At 53.1% G+C, this 16,471-nt stretch overlaps 2 protein-coding genes across 2 annotated transcripts; one reads left to right on the plus strand and one right to left on the minus strand.

Annotated features, from left to right (window-relative positions):
- Positions 1-290: 290 nt before the first annotated feature.
- LY79DRAFT_505312 (phosphatidylinositol 3) lies at positions 291-9,504 on the minus strand (the record flags this gene model as incomplete). The annotated part of the gene is made up of 6 exons (XM_060553608.1): positions 291-2,736; positions 2,837-7,301; positions 7,353-7,690; positions 7,747-9,178; positions 9,352-9,399; positions 9,453-9,504. 6 exons carry the CDS (start codon positions 9,502-9,504, stop codon positions 291-293), a joined length of 8,781 nt encoding a protein of 2,926 aa, XP_060419830.1.
- Positions 9,505-10,365: 861 nt separating this feature from the next.
- Positions 10,366-15,920, plus strand: LY79DRAFT_537227 (nucleoporin Nup186/Nup192/Nup205). The gene is made up of 5 exons (XM_060556657.1): positions 10,366-10,802; positions 10,866-11,489; positions 11,540-11,776; positions 11,826-15,724; positions 15,792-15,920. Exons 1-5 carry the CDS (start codon positions 10,613-10,615, stop codon positions 15,846-15,848), a joined length of 5,007 nt encoding a protein of 1,668 aa, XP_060419831.1. The 5' UTR covers positions 10,366-10,612; the 3' UTR covers positions 15,849-15,920.
- Positions 15,921-16,471: the final 551 nt, after the last annotated feature.

A 16,471-nucleotide genomic window follows, 5' to 3' on the forward strand; every position in this document is an offset into this window, starting at 1 on the left:
TTGACATTCGCCTCGACTTGAATAAGCAGAAAGTGCGACAAATAGTTTATAACAACGTCATAGACATCCTATCATGCAATCCATTGATAGAGGAGTTCTCGTCTAGTCCGTTACATGAACTTGTCAACTGCCTCTGCGTATCAGGAAATATTGAATCCCTTCCGGAGAGAGGCTGGACCGGGATCTTGTGCCGGCGAGGCACCGCTGTTCACGTAGACATTTGCCTGGCCTCGTATGAACGTCACTGGAAGACGCACAGAAGGAAACGATCAGAGCAATAGGATGGTTTTCTACGCATATGCTGCCCAACCTGAGTACAAGACCGCCAAATTGCTTACATCGGTCGCCTGATTAATCAGATCGTTGACCGTCGCTGTAACACTCAACGTCTTCGAGAGCTTCTTCCTTACCACCTCCAACGCCCGATCCGCTTCTGATGGCTCGTTCACCTGTTGCCCCTTTCTTTCCTTTCTGCCCTCTCCCTCCCCCTCCTCCCCATCCCCGTCGTATTCGCCACCTTGAAGCTTCGCTAGTCGCACAGGTGAAATGGACCATGAGTAAAGCGGGTCGTAACGAAGGACGTCGAGGATTGTCATAATCGAGTACGTTTCCTCGCGCAGGGCGTGAAGTGTAAACTCGCAGCAACGGCGGAAAACGCCCTCTGTTCCTGTTATACCCATGCCGTCTACAATGTCTCTGGTCAATCGGAACGGAACGAGTTCTGGTACAGGAAGAACGCGACCCATCTCGAACGCAACACCCAGATCAATGTGTACGACCTCGCCAGTCTTGTTATCCAATAAGATGTTGTGGCCGTGCCTGTCTCCGAGACCGAGCACGTGGCCGAGCATCGAGATCGCTGCAGTGGTACGCGTATATGCCAGCCGCTTGACGAACCAGTCATCGGGGTCAACAAAATTCTCCATGAAGAAGTACTTCATAACGGGATGGAATCTTTCCGTCACTTTTCTGTAGACGCTGATCCGGGTCTCTGTGGTCTTGCCCTGCGCGTTCGAAATCTCCTTCCTACATTGGGACCCCTTAAGATCCTTGGGGAAGTATCTCTCGTGGGCAGGCATGAGGAATTCGTGTAGTGGGATAGTGTTTGGGACGAACTCGATGAGGCCAGACGCCGAGGTGAGAGGTAAAACCTTGTAGGTGCGGATACCAAGATTCCTCTGCTGGGTTGAGCGGTGTAGCTTCAGAAGGGACGACACTGCTGCGAAAACCTGTTCCATGATAGCGTCCTGACGGAGGTCGTCATTGCCGCCTTTGACTAGCTGCCGGTATTTCTTACCATCACTTCCGACGGCCGTGATGATCTTAGGGGCGCTAACGCCTGATGCGATTGACATCTGAGGTTCCAGTTTCTCAATAACCGGAACGTCCGAGTAGTCCTTTGTTGCCGACACCTCGAGCTGCATGGTTGGCGGTGGGATCCGGTATTTCATCAACGCATTCTGCAGCGACTGGGCTGAGTGGATATCTCTGAGAGCAATTTTTTGTCCGGCCTTGAACTTGGCAGGGTCTCGGTCAACGGCCAACCGATGGTAGTAGGCGCTCGTTCTATCGACCGCCTGCCAGATCGTGGCTACGGACTTGGTTGACTGCAGGAGGGCCGCCACTTTCTCCGTGGCCTTGAGTCTTAGCACCGCTACCTGATCCTCTTTTCGCGTCTTTACCTTCGTGCCGGACCAGATTTGATACATGCCGTGATACGGATGTTCTGCACAGATCTTGTAAACAAGACTTATGAGGAGCTTTTGGAAGACCGAAGCCGGCTGATCCTGCAGCCTCGAGGAAAGTTGGTTCATCAGCGTGGCAAACTTTCTTGTCGGTACCTTTTCGAGATGCTTCTTAACAGCCTCATTGGTCGCCGTCTCCTCCGAACGCTCAAGCCAAAGAGCGGTGAAACGTAAGGCATCGTTGTTGTGCTCGTCGGATGCGATAAGAGAAAGGAGATAGTTTTCCAGACTGAGCCGGACAAATTCGCTCCTCGTTTGCTCGACGCGGCGAAGCTCCTGCTCGTCTAACTGCAGCCACTGACGAGCGCGGTTCAAGTGCGATTGGTATCTGTGTCTCAGTTGCGAGTCGCGGCTGCTTGAGATGAGACTCTGTAGCTGGGAGACCTCGTCGCTCTTGCCCTTTCTCAGACTTTGCAATCTTGCCAAGTCCTCCAAACTGTCTTGATTCTGAAGCTGTTCGTCACAGAACATAGCGAACTGGTGGTAGACATGCCCGGCCTGCTGTCCTTCGCTCTTGCCCTTGAGCTCCTTGAGGGCAGGTTCAAGGTAATTCTTTTGTATGTGATGGGGCTTCTCCAGCTTGGCCACCGACACCTGGTGGCCGATTTTAGACAGTAGATCCGATCGGCTCACAGGGATGGTCTGTTTCTTGAGGGAAGAGTCGTTATCGATGCTCTGGAGCATTCGAATCGAAGGAATCATCTCTCCATGGTCCCACAAGGAGTTAGCCGCCTCGATCTTGATGGCAGCATCAACTTTGATACCCAAATCCTCGCAAGGCCCGACCAGGTCTGTCAGTGAAGTGGAAATATTAAGGGATTCTTGAGTAGCCTGATGGAAGCGATATATTCCGGAAGACATCAGCATGCACCGAATCTCGACTTGTCTAGCTTCGGCAGTGGATAGTGTTTGATTTCGTAGTTTCGACTGTTGGCTCATCAAGCTTAAAGTTGTCTGGCGACAAGACAGAAGGTGACTGACGTCTTCGTATCTGTGATTAGTTAGCGTAAGGTAATGAGCCTCAACATATTGGGGGGATCTCAGATGTCCAGAGAAACGGACACATCATGTTTTTGTTTAAGGCAACGTACCGTCCACGTCTCATCCACTGGCCACGCTGTCTGAATCTTCCAAGCATGCCTTCTAGCTCAGAGAAGTCGTTCACATTCACAACATCGTCTAGCTCGGTCAAGACAGCGAGAGCTCCAAGATGCTGTCTGAGCTTAGCGGCGTTCAACCCACGGCTGACAAGGCCCCGCATTGTCTGGCTGAAGCCATCATAGATCGCGCTGCGCACCGCAGCCTTCCCGATGGCATGTTGTACGTTCTGGTAAGCTTTGTATATCGTTACAGAGCAGTTGTCGGCCGTTGCAGGGACAGGCAGGTTCCACAGCTCCAATCGGCGTGCTGTTTGGAATGTGCTTTCGAGAGAAGCCGTGTCTCCATCAGGGCTCTGCTGCGTCTGCAGTAAGGAGTGAGAGAGACCAGCTAGACCTAGAGTACCGAGAGCCCTAACGAGACACTGGCTATCTAATTGTGATGCTGCATTCCGTCTTCGGATATGACTGTCGTACTGGGCTCCTCGGAAAGCCAGGTTCTTCGAGCCATCTTTTTCGTACTCCAGACGGGCCAGGACGCTGGAAAGATCGGCAGATTGTGGCAAGCCGTAGTAGGCATCAGGATCGTCAATGTTCTCGAAAATCGAAAGAAGGGTTTCGGTACTGTCTTCTTCACGAACTGCAGATGATCGTCTGGACGCGCGAGTAGTCTGTGAGGCGGCTATCTCAGTGAAAAGCAGAGCCGTCTTGTGCATACCGCAGCGACAGGCGGCGGCACCGGCAGCGGTAAAGTCGATGTCGAGCCATGAGGCACGATCGGCAATGGATGACTCCTTGGGCAACGACTGTGTCCGCAAGTACAGAATTGTGTTGATAAGTTGCTTCTGATTGGTCTGCGCACTGTCATCCTGGATCTTGAGCCACTCTCTCGCAGCTTCAGAAAGATTGCGCTTGATGAGCTGTTGCTTGTCGAGCTGGCTGTACAAAGCCAGATGGACTATAAAAGGGAAGGAGTCTTGAGCAAAGCCCTTTACGTTCTTGAGGATCGGCACCAGTGTTATGAGAATGATATACTCAGGAACTGACTGTGCGAGATGGACTGCTAGCTGCTGAACCCAATTGGAACTCTCCACGTGGTCGCGGAAAAAGACCTGGGAATCGGGGACAGTCTGTGAGAGGACGAAGTCCGAAGGCGGCGTACGGTACTGGTCCCAAGCCGAAGCTAGACACAACGATTCTGTCAATGTTCTCTGGGCTGCCACGAGGAGAGCCTCATCTTCCTGGGCCGCTGCCTCCGACACCACTGCTCTCAATGCTGATTCGGCGAGACCGGCAACTTCAGACTCCTTGCTCTGTGTGAGTTGCTGCAGCAGATTGAGCAGTGCCTGCTCGGAGTCATGGGTCCCTGGCGCAAGGCTGTTGTACCTCGAGAGCTCCGACTCTTTCAGCAGCTCGGACTGTATCTCTCCGGACGCGGCGAAAGATCTGCCCACCACGCGACCCGCCCAGGCTAGATATTCGTCACTCAATGCAAGTGCATTGCAACTCTTCCAGACGAGACCACTATGGCGTAGTGCCTCGTTATCGTTTTCAATGACGTCTTTGTGGCCAATAGTAGGCACTATAAAATCTCCACAGAGCATGCCGAGCGCCAGGTCTCGCGCTGCTTCGTTCAGGAGTCTGGTCTCGCGCTCGCCATCTCTGAGAATCTCCAAGAGAAGCGTGCTCTCGGGCGTCCCCTTTTCGGCGTTTCCCGAGGATCGAATGTTCGAAGCCGAATGAGTAATCAATTTGAATGCTTCTCTTTGTTGCCCGTCTGCGAAATTAGGTGAGTCGTAGCCCGTGAGATATGAGCTGAACCATGAGTGGAAAGTCTGTGCCTTGCTCATGGTAGCCTGGAATTGGCTCTCTTGAGTAGTGCTTGACTGACTAGACTCGAGGAAAACCCTTAGTGAAGCTAGGGTAGATAATGCATACCCGGCAAGGAATGACGGGATTTGTTCCAGATACCTGCTTCCCTTGACGATCAAGTATCGACTGACGCCAAGTGCATCGTCGGCACATTCCGAGTCCACAATGAATGGTCGAACAGACGAGAGAAGCATCTCAAGAGGGTAACAATCCAACGCCACGGGACCAGCGAGGGCGATCACCACTCGAACCTTCCGCAGCACGGAACATGCGTGAAGCGACCCCAACGCGGGATGAACCGTATTGAACAGTCTTCGGGCGACTGAAACCACAAGCGCTGGCGTCCATAGTGCGTGCAGCTCATATTCCGTCTTGCTGCACAGATGGAATAGTTCCCTGGTGAGAAACTTGGCTCTGAACATAGGCTGTTGGTTAGGCGGCAGGGCTGTTGTTGACTCAGAGAACTGTTTAATTTCGGCCAGGTTGTTGGCTGCGTACTGAAAGTTCTTGTCCCTTGAAAGGTATTTCTCAATGGGATCTTCTTGATCGAAGAGGTCCAACAATAACGCCACAATGTCCGCAAAGTTAAGATAGATGTGATCCAGGAAAGGTTCACTGCCGAGAAGCTTGCGCACCCAAGTCTCACCGCCTTCGCTTTCGGAGCTAGATGTACTTGTTTCATGTGCAATCGTATAGGCCATGATTTTGGTGAACCCTTGCTTAACCATGTCAACTAAAGGAGTTCCGAGTCGCTGTGCGAGCGACCGAACACTATCATAACGCCCTCGCATGATCTCCAATGCTGTAGTCTCGGCCTGTGCTTCCCGGAGGAGAGAATCCAGGCTCGGGAAACCAAATATTTCAAATGGAATGTCTTCGATAGCATCCAGTTCTAGCCAGGTATACAAAAGCTGGGGGCTGAAAATGTTGAACAGTTCCTGAGGAGATGACAAGCTGAGGGCTTTGGATACCCTCTCCAGGCATCGTTTTGCGTACTTTGTTGACTGCATGATCTTGCCCGGAGTCTCAAAAATGTGATATGTACATCGTCTAAGCAGCGTTGGCCAGCGACACGCCAGCTGAGACAACACAAATAGTCGGAAAGCAATACCCTCGATGGCGTCCGGATCGGTAGGAAGGCTGTTCAGGACATCTACGAAGATGTCGTCATGCATCTTGAGGACATAGATGCCGAATATATCTGGCAAGGCAGACCCAACGAAGTGCTTGACAGCCAATGTCCCGTTTTGCATGACGAACAGTAGTGTCGTGCGGCAGGAGTCAAGACCAAGGTCGCTTCCGTACTGCGGGTTGATTCGCAGAAGCGAAAGTAGCAAACTCGCGAGAGACATCTGTGACTTGGGAGACAGACTGTTTTTGGGAAGAGAGGCCTTCACAAAGTAATTGTACAGGTCGCCAACGAATGAGAACACCTCGTGTTTCTCGTCCATCCAGACCCGTATGAGACCCTCAAGAATTCTCAGGCTGGTCGAATGGGCCACTTCGCAGCACGTGTATTCTGATTCGCCAATGACATCTCCGAGCTTTTCGACGACTCGCAGAGCATAATCTGGGCCAATGGGCAAGTCAGAGGCAAAGAGCTCCGATAGCATTGAGCTGCATAGGAGAAATTCGTCATTGGGGAGGAGCAGTAACTGATCGAGAAACTCTTGCGGAATAAGGCCGACCTGCGAAGCATCCTTGTGCATCGTCTCGAAAAGATATATGCGTTGCATGGTGTCTTGGCAGAAGGCGGCTGAATCTAGAGCCATTGGAATGTTCAATCGAGGAATATCGAGAGTTTTCGCGGCAACACTTGTCCTGCTTTCCTGTGAATCAAATTCATCGTCCAGGTCCATGATATCGTGACTTTGCCCAGATGCTTGCCGTGCGGTTCGTTCGTGACTGCCTGCTGCTAGAATTGTCAAGAGACGGAACAAGGGAGTGTTTTCCTTCGACAACGTAGCTATCTCTGCTGCGTTGAGAACTGGAAGGACAGTGCGCACGATTTTGAGCATGACTTCAAAAAAGACTTGGTTGTCGCCAGACTCGAGAGCCGCACTGATGCTGGTCCCCGAAAGTTTGGCAAGTGTCGACTCGATATCTCGCGACTGTCCTGAATTGAGATCGACGAGCTGAGAGGCAAGCATTGTGCCAACAGTGTTTGCTGCAAAGAGACTGTGAAGCCTGTCTGGCGAGACTGGTGCGCCCCCTTCTGGTCCCCTTCTGTTCCACAAGCCGCAGAGCTCTTGCAATTCCTCAAGCTTGGGGAACAGAAGTTCCAACACCAGTTTTCTCGAAGCATGAAAAGCTGCCGGATCACTGACTTTGATCGATTCAGTCACCGGAGCCTGGTTACAGCCTGCCATGACTGTTTTTTCTGTCTGTGGTTGCTCCAACAGTAGCAAGTATCGCGTCAGGGCCGAAATTTGGCATTGCGCCTTCCAGGTTTGGCAAATTGGTCCTCCGGATACGGCTACTGGCGCTGTGAGAGGCACAAGCTTTGCACCGCAACATGCCTGAATGAGATTGACCAATTCAGGGACTGGAGCGTGCATTGAATAGAGAGAAGCGTAACTCGGGTCGGCTATCATGTAGTTAGATTCATGTACAGTATTCTTGGACACAGCGAACTCACCTGGATTCCATTTCAGAAAGGCCCAACGGATAATATGATGGCTTGTAGATTGACTAGCGTTCGGCAGTTTGACATTCCGAAGAGCCAACAAATGTAGCATAAGGATGATCGAAGAGTCCACCAGAAGAGCCGGGCCGTTGACATCAGCAGTGGTAACCATGCTGTTGATGTCGTCCGAGATGTCGTGATACGGGACTAGTTCTCTTTCGAGGATCGTGTGCAGGAGAACACTAGCCGCACGACAGGTGCTGGCAAGGCTGGTTGCTCTGGCAGCGATCTGCCACACATGCTTCCACGAAGTTGATGCGTTGCCTAAATCGACGTGGGATACAGCGCAGCTAAGAGCATTATTAGTAAGTAATCGTTGCAACCGGCCTTCATTGACTTAACCTACCTGGCACAAGCCAACATAGCCCATGATGACACAGAAGTATCTTTGTCGCCAACAAAAGCTGCAATGTCCGAGAAAATGTCTGCGGCTTCTCCCGATGAGAAAGTGCCGAGTCCGAGCAGGAAAGGCACAAGCTGCAAAGAGATTCTCTGTACGGCCGAACTGGGCGACTGTAACTTCTCTTGCAACCGCGTCCTTGGACTCTGAGTTCTGCGCTTCTTGCGGGGTTGCTCGTCTGGTGACTGGGACCTAGCACGTCTGTGGCTCTTCCAGAGTATACGCTCTAGGATGGCAATATTCTGCACTAGGGCCCATCTTCTCTCACCGTCGCGATTGTGAACGCGTAGACCAAACAAACTCATTCTAAAGTAATCGTCCGGCAACCTAGAGACGAACGTGAGGTCATCTAGTTGGAGTTGCGATCTTGGGTTTCGTCTGGAGTATTCTAGCCACAGAGACTCGACGAGGTCTTCAACATCCTGCCGAATAGCTTCGTTCTCGCCGTGACAAACAATATGTTCGAGGTGTAAGTGGACGATGAATATTGTCTTCAGCATCTCATCCCTGACCGAGTTCAGCATTTCATCCTGAGAAACGGTTCTAGCTTGCCACCAGTGGCAGATTAGTGGCACTAGGTCTCTGGCTAGATTGCTGGCTTGAGAGATGTCATCTGTTTGGATCCCGGCCAAGAGGACATTGATGGAGGCGAAGCTTAGCTGGATCACCTGACTTAATCCAAGGTGACGCACTTGCAGAACTTGCGTGAGTGTTTTGGACAGTTCTCGATATCTTTGACCCAGCGGCGCGTTGGGCGGAAGAAGGAGAAGGTAGACACAGTGGAGGAGGTCCTGGACGGTGCCGCGATGGATTTGCCCCGGTATTCTTTGACTTGCGTTGGTGCTCCTGGCAGTAGAGAATCCCATCGATGCCGTACCCGGCGCCGGAGAAGCACGAGAGCCAGAGTCTCGGTCCCGATCAGCATTCTCTAGGTAGTGTTCCAGGGCGGCGGTGCAAAAGTCGACGCAGGCAAGCCAACCGTCGGCACCTAACGTGGCAAGGTGCTCGGCGTTGGGTTGATAGGAGAGCAGCGCTACGAGGGCCTTGACGTAGTCTTTCAGGAGCGGCTCGACGTACGCCTCGTCGCCATGACCAGGTCCAGGCTCGGGGAGGCTCTGCGTGATATGGTCAACAAGGGCAAGCATCGTCTTTCGCTTTAGCTTAGTAGCCCCATGGCTAACCGCGAGCCGGACAGCCTCGGAACATTTCGCCAGCCTCGCCCCTGCCCCTGCTGCCGTCGTCCTCTTCCCTCCGAAATAGCTCTGCTTTTCTTGTACTACACACCGGAACACCTTCTCAAATATGCGATGATAGTGTTTGTCGCCCAGTGAAGAGAGGCTTGCGCTCTTCCCTTTCTTATCTAGCAGGAATATCAGATCTACGGGTTGTTAGTCTTCCCTAATGCTGGGTCTTCACGACATAAGGCCTCGGCGAGAAGAATATAGATACCCAAAGAGTGTGAAGTCTGGTGTCAAGCGGCGTGGAAGGTGGCAGACGTGGAAGATTTGGAACCAAGAAACAACAAGGATGAAATAAAACGCGAGGGCTTACCATCAAGACCTGCCCCACGCTCCTTGAGAGTACCGTCGGATATTGCATCTGCCACCGGATGTAAGCTAATATGCCAGTATACACGATGAGGGGGCACTAACCTAGAGCAACATGGACGGTGACTTCGCCCGTCTTAGTCTTCGAGGGCGCCATCCTTGCTACTATTGACCAGCTCTGCTGGTTGACATGGCGATTTGTGGCGTCTGGCTTTCTGGTCAGCGGATGGTGGAAGAGAGAGCAGACCGGTCTTATACGAGAAGAAGGAAGGAGGAAGACGCAGATGGAATTGCATAATGTGTTAGGCAGGGGCGGACAATGAAGGACAATAACGGCAGATCAGGCACCTTCTGAGGATCCAAACGTCCAAATGTACCTTGCCACCTTAATGTCTAGGTATGAGTACCTACCTACCTAATGATATGAGCAGTATGATTTTCCAGATTGCCACTTGCCCGATGCATCAACCAGGGCGGACGTAGTCAAGTGTGACGCGGTGATAGATCGGGTATGTAATGGGTCTGCGACGGTCGCCCTCGCGCAAACGGAGCTTGAAGCTGACGGCACTGACACTGACACTGACACTGACAAGTCCAAGATTGGGGTGTGGCTAAGCTACGGAAATCTGATCCCCGATGCTTTGAACTCGTCCCTCCTGTAGTTGTGAGTTGTGGAACAGGGTTCAAGGGCAATGCTTCTAGGCGGGTAGGTTTTGCATGTTTGGGAATCGCAATGTCAGACGCGGCACTTCACAGCCTAGGTAAGTGCAATCAACACAGCTCTTTCCGGAAGCTCCCTGAAGCTCCTTGACTCCCACCCGATCCCTGCCTCTCTCAAAAAAAAAGTGGCGGCAGAACCCCCACCACCTGCTATACATGGACTAGTTCGGTACGTATCTTGTTGACTACGGCGCGGAATATTGATGATTCCCGCGAATTCTCTTGACACAGCAACCAGAGACGCAATCGATTGGACCAGCCAGCAGCACCAACCAGCCCAGATTACGCGCCTGCAGCACGGCTAACAACCTCCACTACCTGGATTGACACCGCACCTGATGGTGGTGCGTGTGAGGTACAACTTCTGAAGTGATCCACTCTAAAATTCCCGGCATCTCGAAAAGCATCGCCTGCGCCGACAGCCACGACCAAGCAATCGAGCAAAACCCCGTCGCTACTCGCCAACGCGACCGATTCGCGGCCTCCTCCTAGCCCATGACACTACCAGTTCTAGAGGCCATGCAATAGCGCGCCCAACCCTCACAATGGCCGAAGTAACCACCCTCGATGCGCTGCAGCTTTTCCACCGCGACTTAGCTGCCGTTCGCAACGGACGTCCTGAAGGCGTCGAGTCCTTGGACAACCCCGAGATCCACGCCTTGTTCGAAACGGAACTCGAGAAAACATGGCAGAGGCCTCAGAGAGATGAGAAGAGTCGGCAGGCCGTCAAGTCCGGTTAGTTGATAGCTTGCAAAAACGTCAGTCCGACTCGGACACTGACCTAGGGTAATGCGCCAGGCAAGCTCGTCATCGACGAAGAAGAATACGCTCTCAACGAAGAGTTTCAGCAGATTGTACTCAACCTTGCCGATGAGGCCGAGATTAATGAAATCGAAGCGACGCGATGCCTGCTCGACGCAAAAGATGATCCCGCCAGTCTAGGGCGCTCGCTGCTCGAGTGCGGGCTGATTCGAGTTCATCAACAACGCAAATACACCCTCGACATTGTACGACTGCTGATGGAAATTGACGCGTTGGATGAGGAAGATGTCGACCCAGAGATACTCAACGTCGTACAGATGTGCTTGTCAGCGACTGTGTTCCATAACTTACCCGGCGAAACTGCTTCGTCACAAAAGAGACTACTCCCAAGGTGCATGTCAGCGATGCAAGACGTCCGGGCTTGGCTTCAGAAGATCGCCGACAAGATGACAGCAGCGGCCGTATTGATCAACGGCAGAGGCGGTCAGGTCCCGGAGGAGATGGAGACGATTGAGTTTTCTCGTGTCAGCCTCTACCAGCAACACGAGATCCTAGCCGTCATCCTCTGTCGCACAATTGAGAAGCGAGAGGCTGAAATTGGCGATTTCAAAGCTTTCTTACAGAATCTGAGGAATGCCGACAGATATGACGTCCTGCTCGGTAAATACCACGGACCCCTTTGAATGTTGTTTGTCCGCTGACGTACCTAGCGCATCTGTTTCCTGCCCTGGGCGCATACATAACACTCTACGGCTCGACTGAAGGCATATCAAACCTGAACATGGCCAGAGAGCTTAATCCGATCATTTGTCCGCAGAACGACGAGAGCCCCTGGCGCCTAGTCTACTTACAGGCAGCGGTCAAAGCTTGGTGGCTGTCTGAGTATAGTGGATGGTATCTGGATGACTCGCTTCTCGGCGGCTTGGAAGGTGTGGATTTGGATCAAGGTGAGTTCGATGGTGTCCGGTTGTAGATTCGGGACTAACGACCGCCCAGAGGATCGACAGAGGTCCAAGCAGTTCATGGAGGCGTTGAAAGACGGTGCTTTCGATTTCATCCTCTCCATTGCTGCAGATGTCAAGACCCCTGAATGGGTCGACCCTTCAAGGATTACCATGCGCAACTGGCTTCAGCGGAAGGCTCCTCCGCTCATCTCGGACTCGATTGTTTTTGCCGAATACTTCCAAGAGTTACTAATGAACCAGCTGGAGGTCTTCGTTGACGCCTTCATCTCCAATCTCCCCGACGTTCTCAGGAAGCTTCGCGTCGAGGAAGATGAGCAACGCCAACTCAGCCAGGCACACGAGCAAGACCTAGACCTGGAGCGCTTTCTGGTCATCATAGCCTACGCGTACGAAGGCCGTCCTGATGCCGCGATGAATTTCTGGTCGGACCCTGACAGCAATCTGGCGGGCTTCATGCATTGGGCGTCACGGAGAGCTTCAACGCCACTCGTCAGTTCGTTCTGTGAGATGTTGCAGGCCATTTCTGGGAACGATGAATGCGCGACAGCTGCTCACGAGTTTTTACTGGATGAAGGACATCATGCATCGGGGAAGATGAGGCGGTCGCAGTCCCTTACCTGGCACCAAATCTTTAGGGAGCTTGTCTTCTTCTCTAACAAGATCAGAGAGAAAGCCACGGCCCCCCAGGTCTCGTCAACGTATCGACCCGGCCGTCCCAGCAGCGACCAGGCCGAATCCGAGCCGGAGTCTACAATGATGCTACAGTCATACCTGCGGCTCATCACCAAGCTTGCTTCAGAGAGCGAGACTGCAAGGCAGTTCCTTCTGAAGGAGCCCAGCTTCAACCTTGTGGAGATGCTTTTCCAGCTTGCCAGCAGTCCAGTTCCGGCGGACCTCCGCGCAGGCACCTTTTTGGCTTTGCGCGCATTGATCTCTCGCAAAACACAAGAGGAAGCCAACATCATGTGGCAATGTCTGGAGGCCTGGATGAACGGTGCTTACATAGTGACCCCAAGTCAGCACCGATCCCCCCAGAGCTCACCGGTTGTGTCTATGGACACGGTCAGCGACGACATCTGCCACGGTTTCGATGAGCCACATGCCTTCATCCAGCTCTTGATCGCACTGGTCACTCCCCCGGAGGATAGCAGCCCACTCAACGACTCACTGCCCTTCCCGGAGAACCTCGGGTCGGCTAACCGCATGCCTGGGATCGAAATCTACGTTGACACTGTTCTGGGCAAGGTTTTTGCAAACAAGGCCAACGAAGTGAATGACATCAACCAGCTAAGGATGCTGCGCCTGAGCTGTCTTGAGTTTGCAGCAACCTGTCTCTCAACGTTCAATGAAAACCTGATTGTCATCGCAAACGAAACCAATATTCCCATTGATTCGGCCATGGCGGCGACGGATTTGGCAACCTATGTCAAGTTACACCCTTTTGCCCGAGTTATGGAATGGATGTTCAACGACAAGGTCATTGCGGCTCTCGCCCAGACCATCCATCAGGATGCCGTGGATGTCGGCAACGCACCGCCCGATTCGCCAGTCATCCTGGGTATTCTGAGAGCTGTGGAGGTTATCTCCAAGGTTCTGGATCTCCAGGCAACCTTCCTTGATCTTGTCCGGCCCCTGATCAAGATGCAGTCTAATCACCGGCGCCCCCCTGTCGCCAACGCTGCGTATGCTTCGTTCGAAGACGGTCTGGTCGGCCATCTCGGTCTTGTAGTTGACCTGGGAAACTACTGCGGTCTTGGCCATCCCGAACTAACACTGTCCTGTCTGAGATTATTACAAAAGATGACGGCATCGTTCAAGATCACTTCGGCATGGTCATCCACACCTGGCCGCAAAAGCCATCGCAACAAAGCCATTGTCGCGCTCGAGGCGAATGGAGAGCACGAGACTATAGCCCGATCGCTCGCCGCGGAGCTGATGACGCCCCTCGACTGGGGACGGGAAGCCGAGTCGCCCAGCTATCTCACCAAAACATACATTCTCGACTTTCTTTCAAGCTGCCTAGCAGCAAGCCCCGACAAGCCTACGATTGCTCATCTCCTACTGGGCTTTCACTGTGGCGTTGACTCGCTGTCTATAGAGCCCAATGGGACTTTTGCCTCCCGGACGTCCGTCTTCCACAACATGTTGAGGTTGCTGTTGGACACACCATTTGGTGATGCACAAGGTATGCGGCATTGGCTTGTGTCCTTGAAGAGCAAGTCTATGCATATCCTGAGGGTCTTGTGGACATCACCTCTATCGGCCCCTTTTGTTATCGACGAGCTCCGAGATAACGAGGTCCTGTTTCATCTCCTGCTCCGCGAGGTAGTTATCCAGCCCCAATTGCCGTGGGAAAACCAAGATATCAGCGCCCCTGATTTCCCGCTCACTGAAGGTGCGCCGACTTTTATCGAGTTTCTTGCTCTGCGCAGCATGAGCTTAGAGTACATTGCGATGGAACTCTGCAGTATATCGCAGAGTCGGATGCCATCCCTCAAGCGACGGATTTTCGAGGCTCTCAACGGCCAGATCGTGGGCGAGAACAACGAGCCCATGCCCATCCCCACCGTGTTCGACTTGTACGACTTTTCACTACCCGAGGGTATCTGGGATGAATCACTCCCTGCCCTTCAGTTTTACAAGGACCTCGATCTTAGTACCTGTCTTGAGGAGGACGATCACGGAAACGCCATCTACAACGTCGACCGAGCGAGGGAGATCCTGTTACTTAAACGCAGTGAAAGAAAGCATGATGGTGTCGTCCTGACGGCGCAAGATTTTGCCACTCTGGAGCGGGAAGAGACGTTAATCATCAACTATCTCATCTTCACCAACCGTCAAAAGCGGATGGCGTCGCAAGGTCTCGGTGTTCTAAAGACGTGGACGAATCTGCTTCTCGTCATGGTCGCATCGAACGAGTTCAAGGGCACAACCGAGGCCTCGTTCTACCTGCAAGCGCTACAAGCTATCCTGCCCGGCCTGGAGGCTTCGGCGTTCGAGCGGCCTGAGGAAGCGATGGAGCTTGCTAAGCTGGCGAGGGTCCTCCTCTTCAAACTCGACTTGAGCTCGAAGCCTTCGCTGGACCGAGAAAGCCAGGCTATTGGTAGTCTCGTGAGCGACAAGCTTTACCAGCTGTTCCAGGTCTGCCTGCAAGCCATCGGCAAGTGGACCGGCTCCTCACAGCTCCGAGCAATCTACTACAGCATTTGCTACCGCTACTTGACGGGGATGGTGGACCAAGGACTGCTCGTCGCCGGCCGGCAGAAGACGCTGAAAACGATCCAGATGTATGGCGAGAGGCTCATCAACGTCATTTGCGACGACGCGTACAGTAGTGACCCTGCGTGCCAGACCGCCGCCTTCGTCCTCCTCACCGTGCTCGTCAATCTGGGACGACAAGAAGACGACCCGCACATTGTCGAAACGCTCAACCGGCTCAATTTCATTGGCATCCTCGTCGACTCGCTACGGACCATTTTGCATGACTGGACCGAGATCGTTCACACGGGCAACACGGCGCAGGAGACTTACGTGGCAGCCAAGTTGGCACTGCTTCTGCAGCTCGCACAGACCAAGCCCGGCGCCAAGTACGTTCTGCACGCGAATCTGTTCCGGTCCATCGAGGCCTCTGGCCTCTTCGCGGCGGATCCGGAACTGCAGATCGACCCTACGAACTCCAAGGCTCTGGAGAAGCATTACGAGCTGCTCGCCAAGGTCACGCAGGTTGTCAGCGCGGCCATTGTTAGCCGCGGCTCCAGCAACGTGCTTCAGGGGCGCAGGTTTCTTACGGAGCATCGTATGCTAGTGACGCATACCCTCAAGCGCAGCGCGGGCATCGGCACGATCGAAGGGGAGGGTGTCCTGGAGGAGCGCATCGAGGAGTTAGCTGAGGGCTTCATGGTTCTGATCGCCGCGACAGGTTTCCTCGAGGTATGTACCACATCGTAACACTTCTTAATCGCTGCTTCAGCGGCCATTTTGCTGACATCGTAAATAGTTTGAGAACGAGGTGATGCCGGAGCCTAAAAGGCAGGGCCCTGTTTTGTTCACTTGAGGAACCAGATGGAGAGAAAGAGAGAGAGAGAGAGAGAGAGAGAGAGAGAGAGAGAGAGAGAGAGAGAGAGAGGCGTGAAGACGACGACGACGGCGGCGGCGGATAATCAGCGGAGGAATACAAATGAAAGAGGAGCATAAGCAAGACCTAAAATCAGCGTAGATGCCATCTGTGCATATAAACCAGGCGTTCGGGAGAAGTGAAGGGCCGGAAAGGAAACGGAACACTGACTGGGGAGGCCATACCTAGCGGTCTCGGTTGGGGCGGGGATGCGCTGCGCTCCCCTAACCCCCCTCGAGGACGACATGCAGTACATACAAGAAAAAAAAAACCCACTATAGAGTTGCCTCCGCAACCGACTCCCATGCGAAGCAGAAGGTCCCCACGGCTGCGAAAAGCGAGGCCTGCTACAATCTCTCCTCAGTACCTTGGCCTGCCGTCAGACCCCCTGCTTGATGGCTACGGACGGAATGAGGCCGAAGGGGGGGGACGTGGTGGACTTTTACATTGATGGGTTGTCACTGACCCGACCGCCCGCAAGAAGAAGGGGGGTAAAAAGAAGAAAAGAAAGAAACCCCCCCCCCCCCCCCCCCCGAAAAGAAAAGAGAACATCGCACAGGCAA

The sequence above is a fragment of the Colletotrichum navitas genome (genome assembly GCF_030913465.1).
Source record: "Colletotrichum navitas strain CBS 125086 chromosome Unknown LY79scaffold_3, whole genome shotgun sequence".
In the NCBI taxonomy this organism is placed as follows: Eukaryota; Fungi; Ascomycota; class Sordariomycetes; order Glomerellales; family Glomerellaceae; genus Colletotrichum; species Colletotrichum navitas.

What these genes read in the sequence shown, in the direction of transcription:
- LY79DRAFT_537227 (XM_060556657.1), top strand. Translation starts at nt 10,613, where the DNA reads ATGGCCGAAGTAACCACCCTCGATGCGCTGCAGCTTTTCCACCGCGAC. An exon ending in CAGATATGACGTCCTGCTCG is followed by an intron (nt 11,490 to 11,539) that starts GTAAATACCACG and finishes TGACGTACCTAG; the next exon opens with CGCATCTGTTTCCTGCCCTG. An exon ending in CCGCGACAGGTTTCCTCGAG is followed by an intron (nt 15,725 to 15,791) that starts GTATGTACCACA and finishes CATCGTAAATAG; the next exon opens with TTTGAGAACGAGGTGATGCC.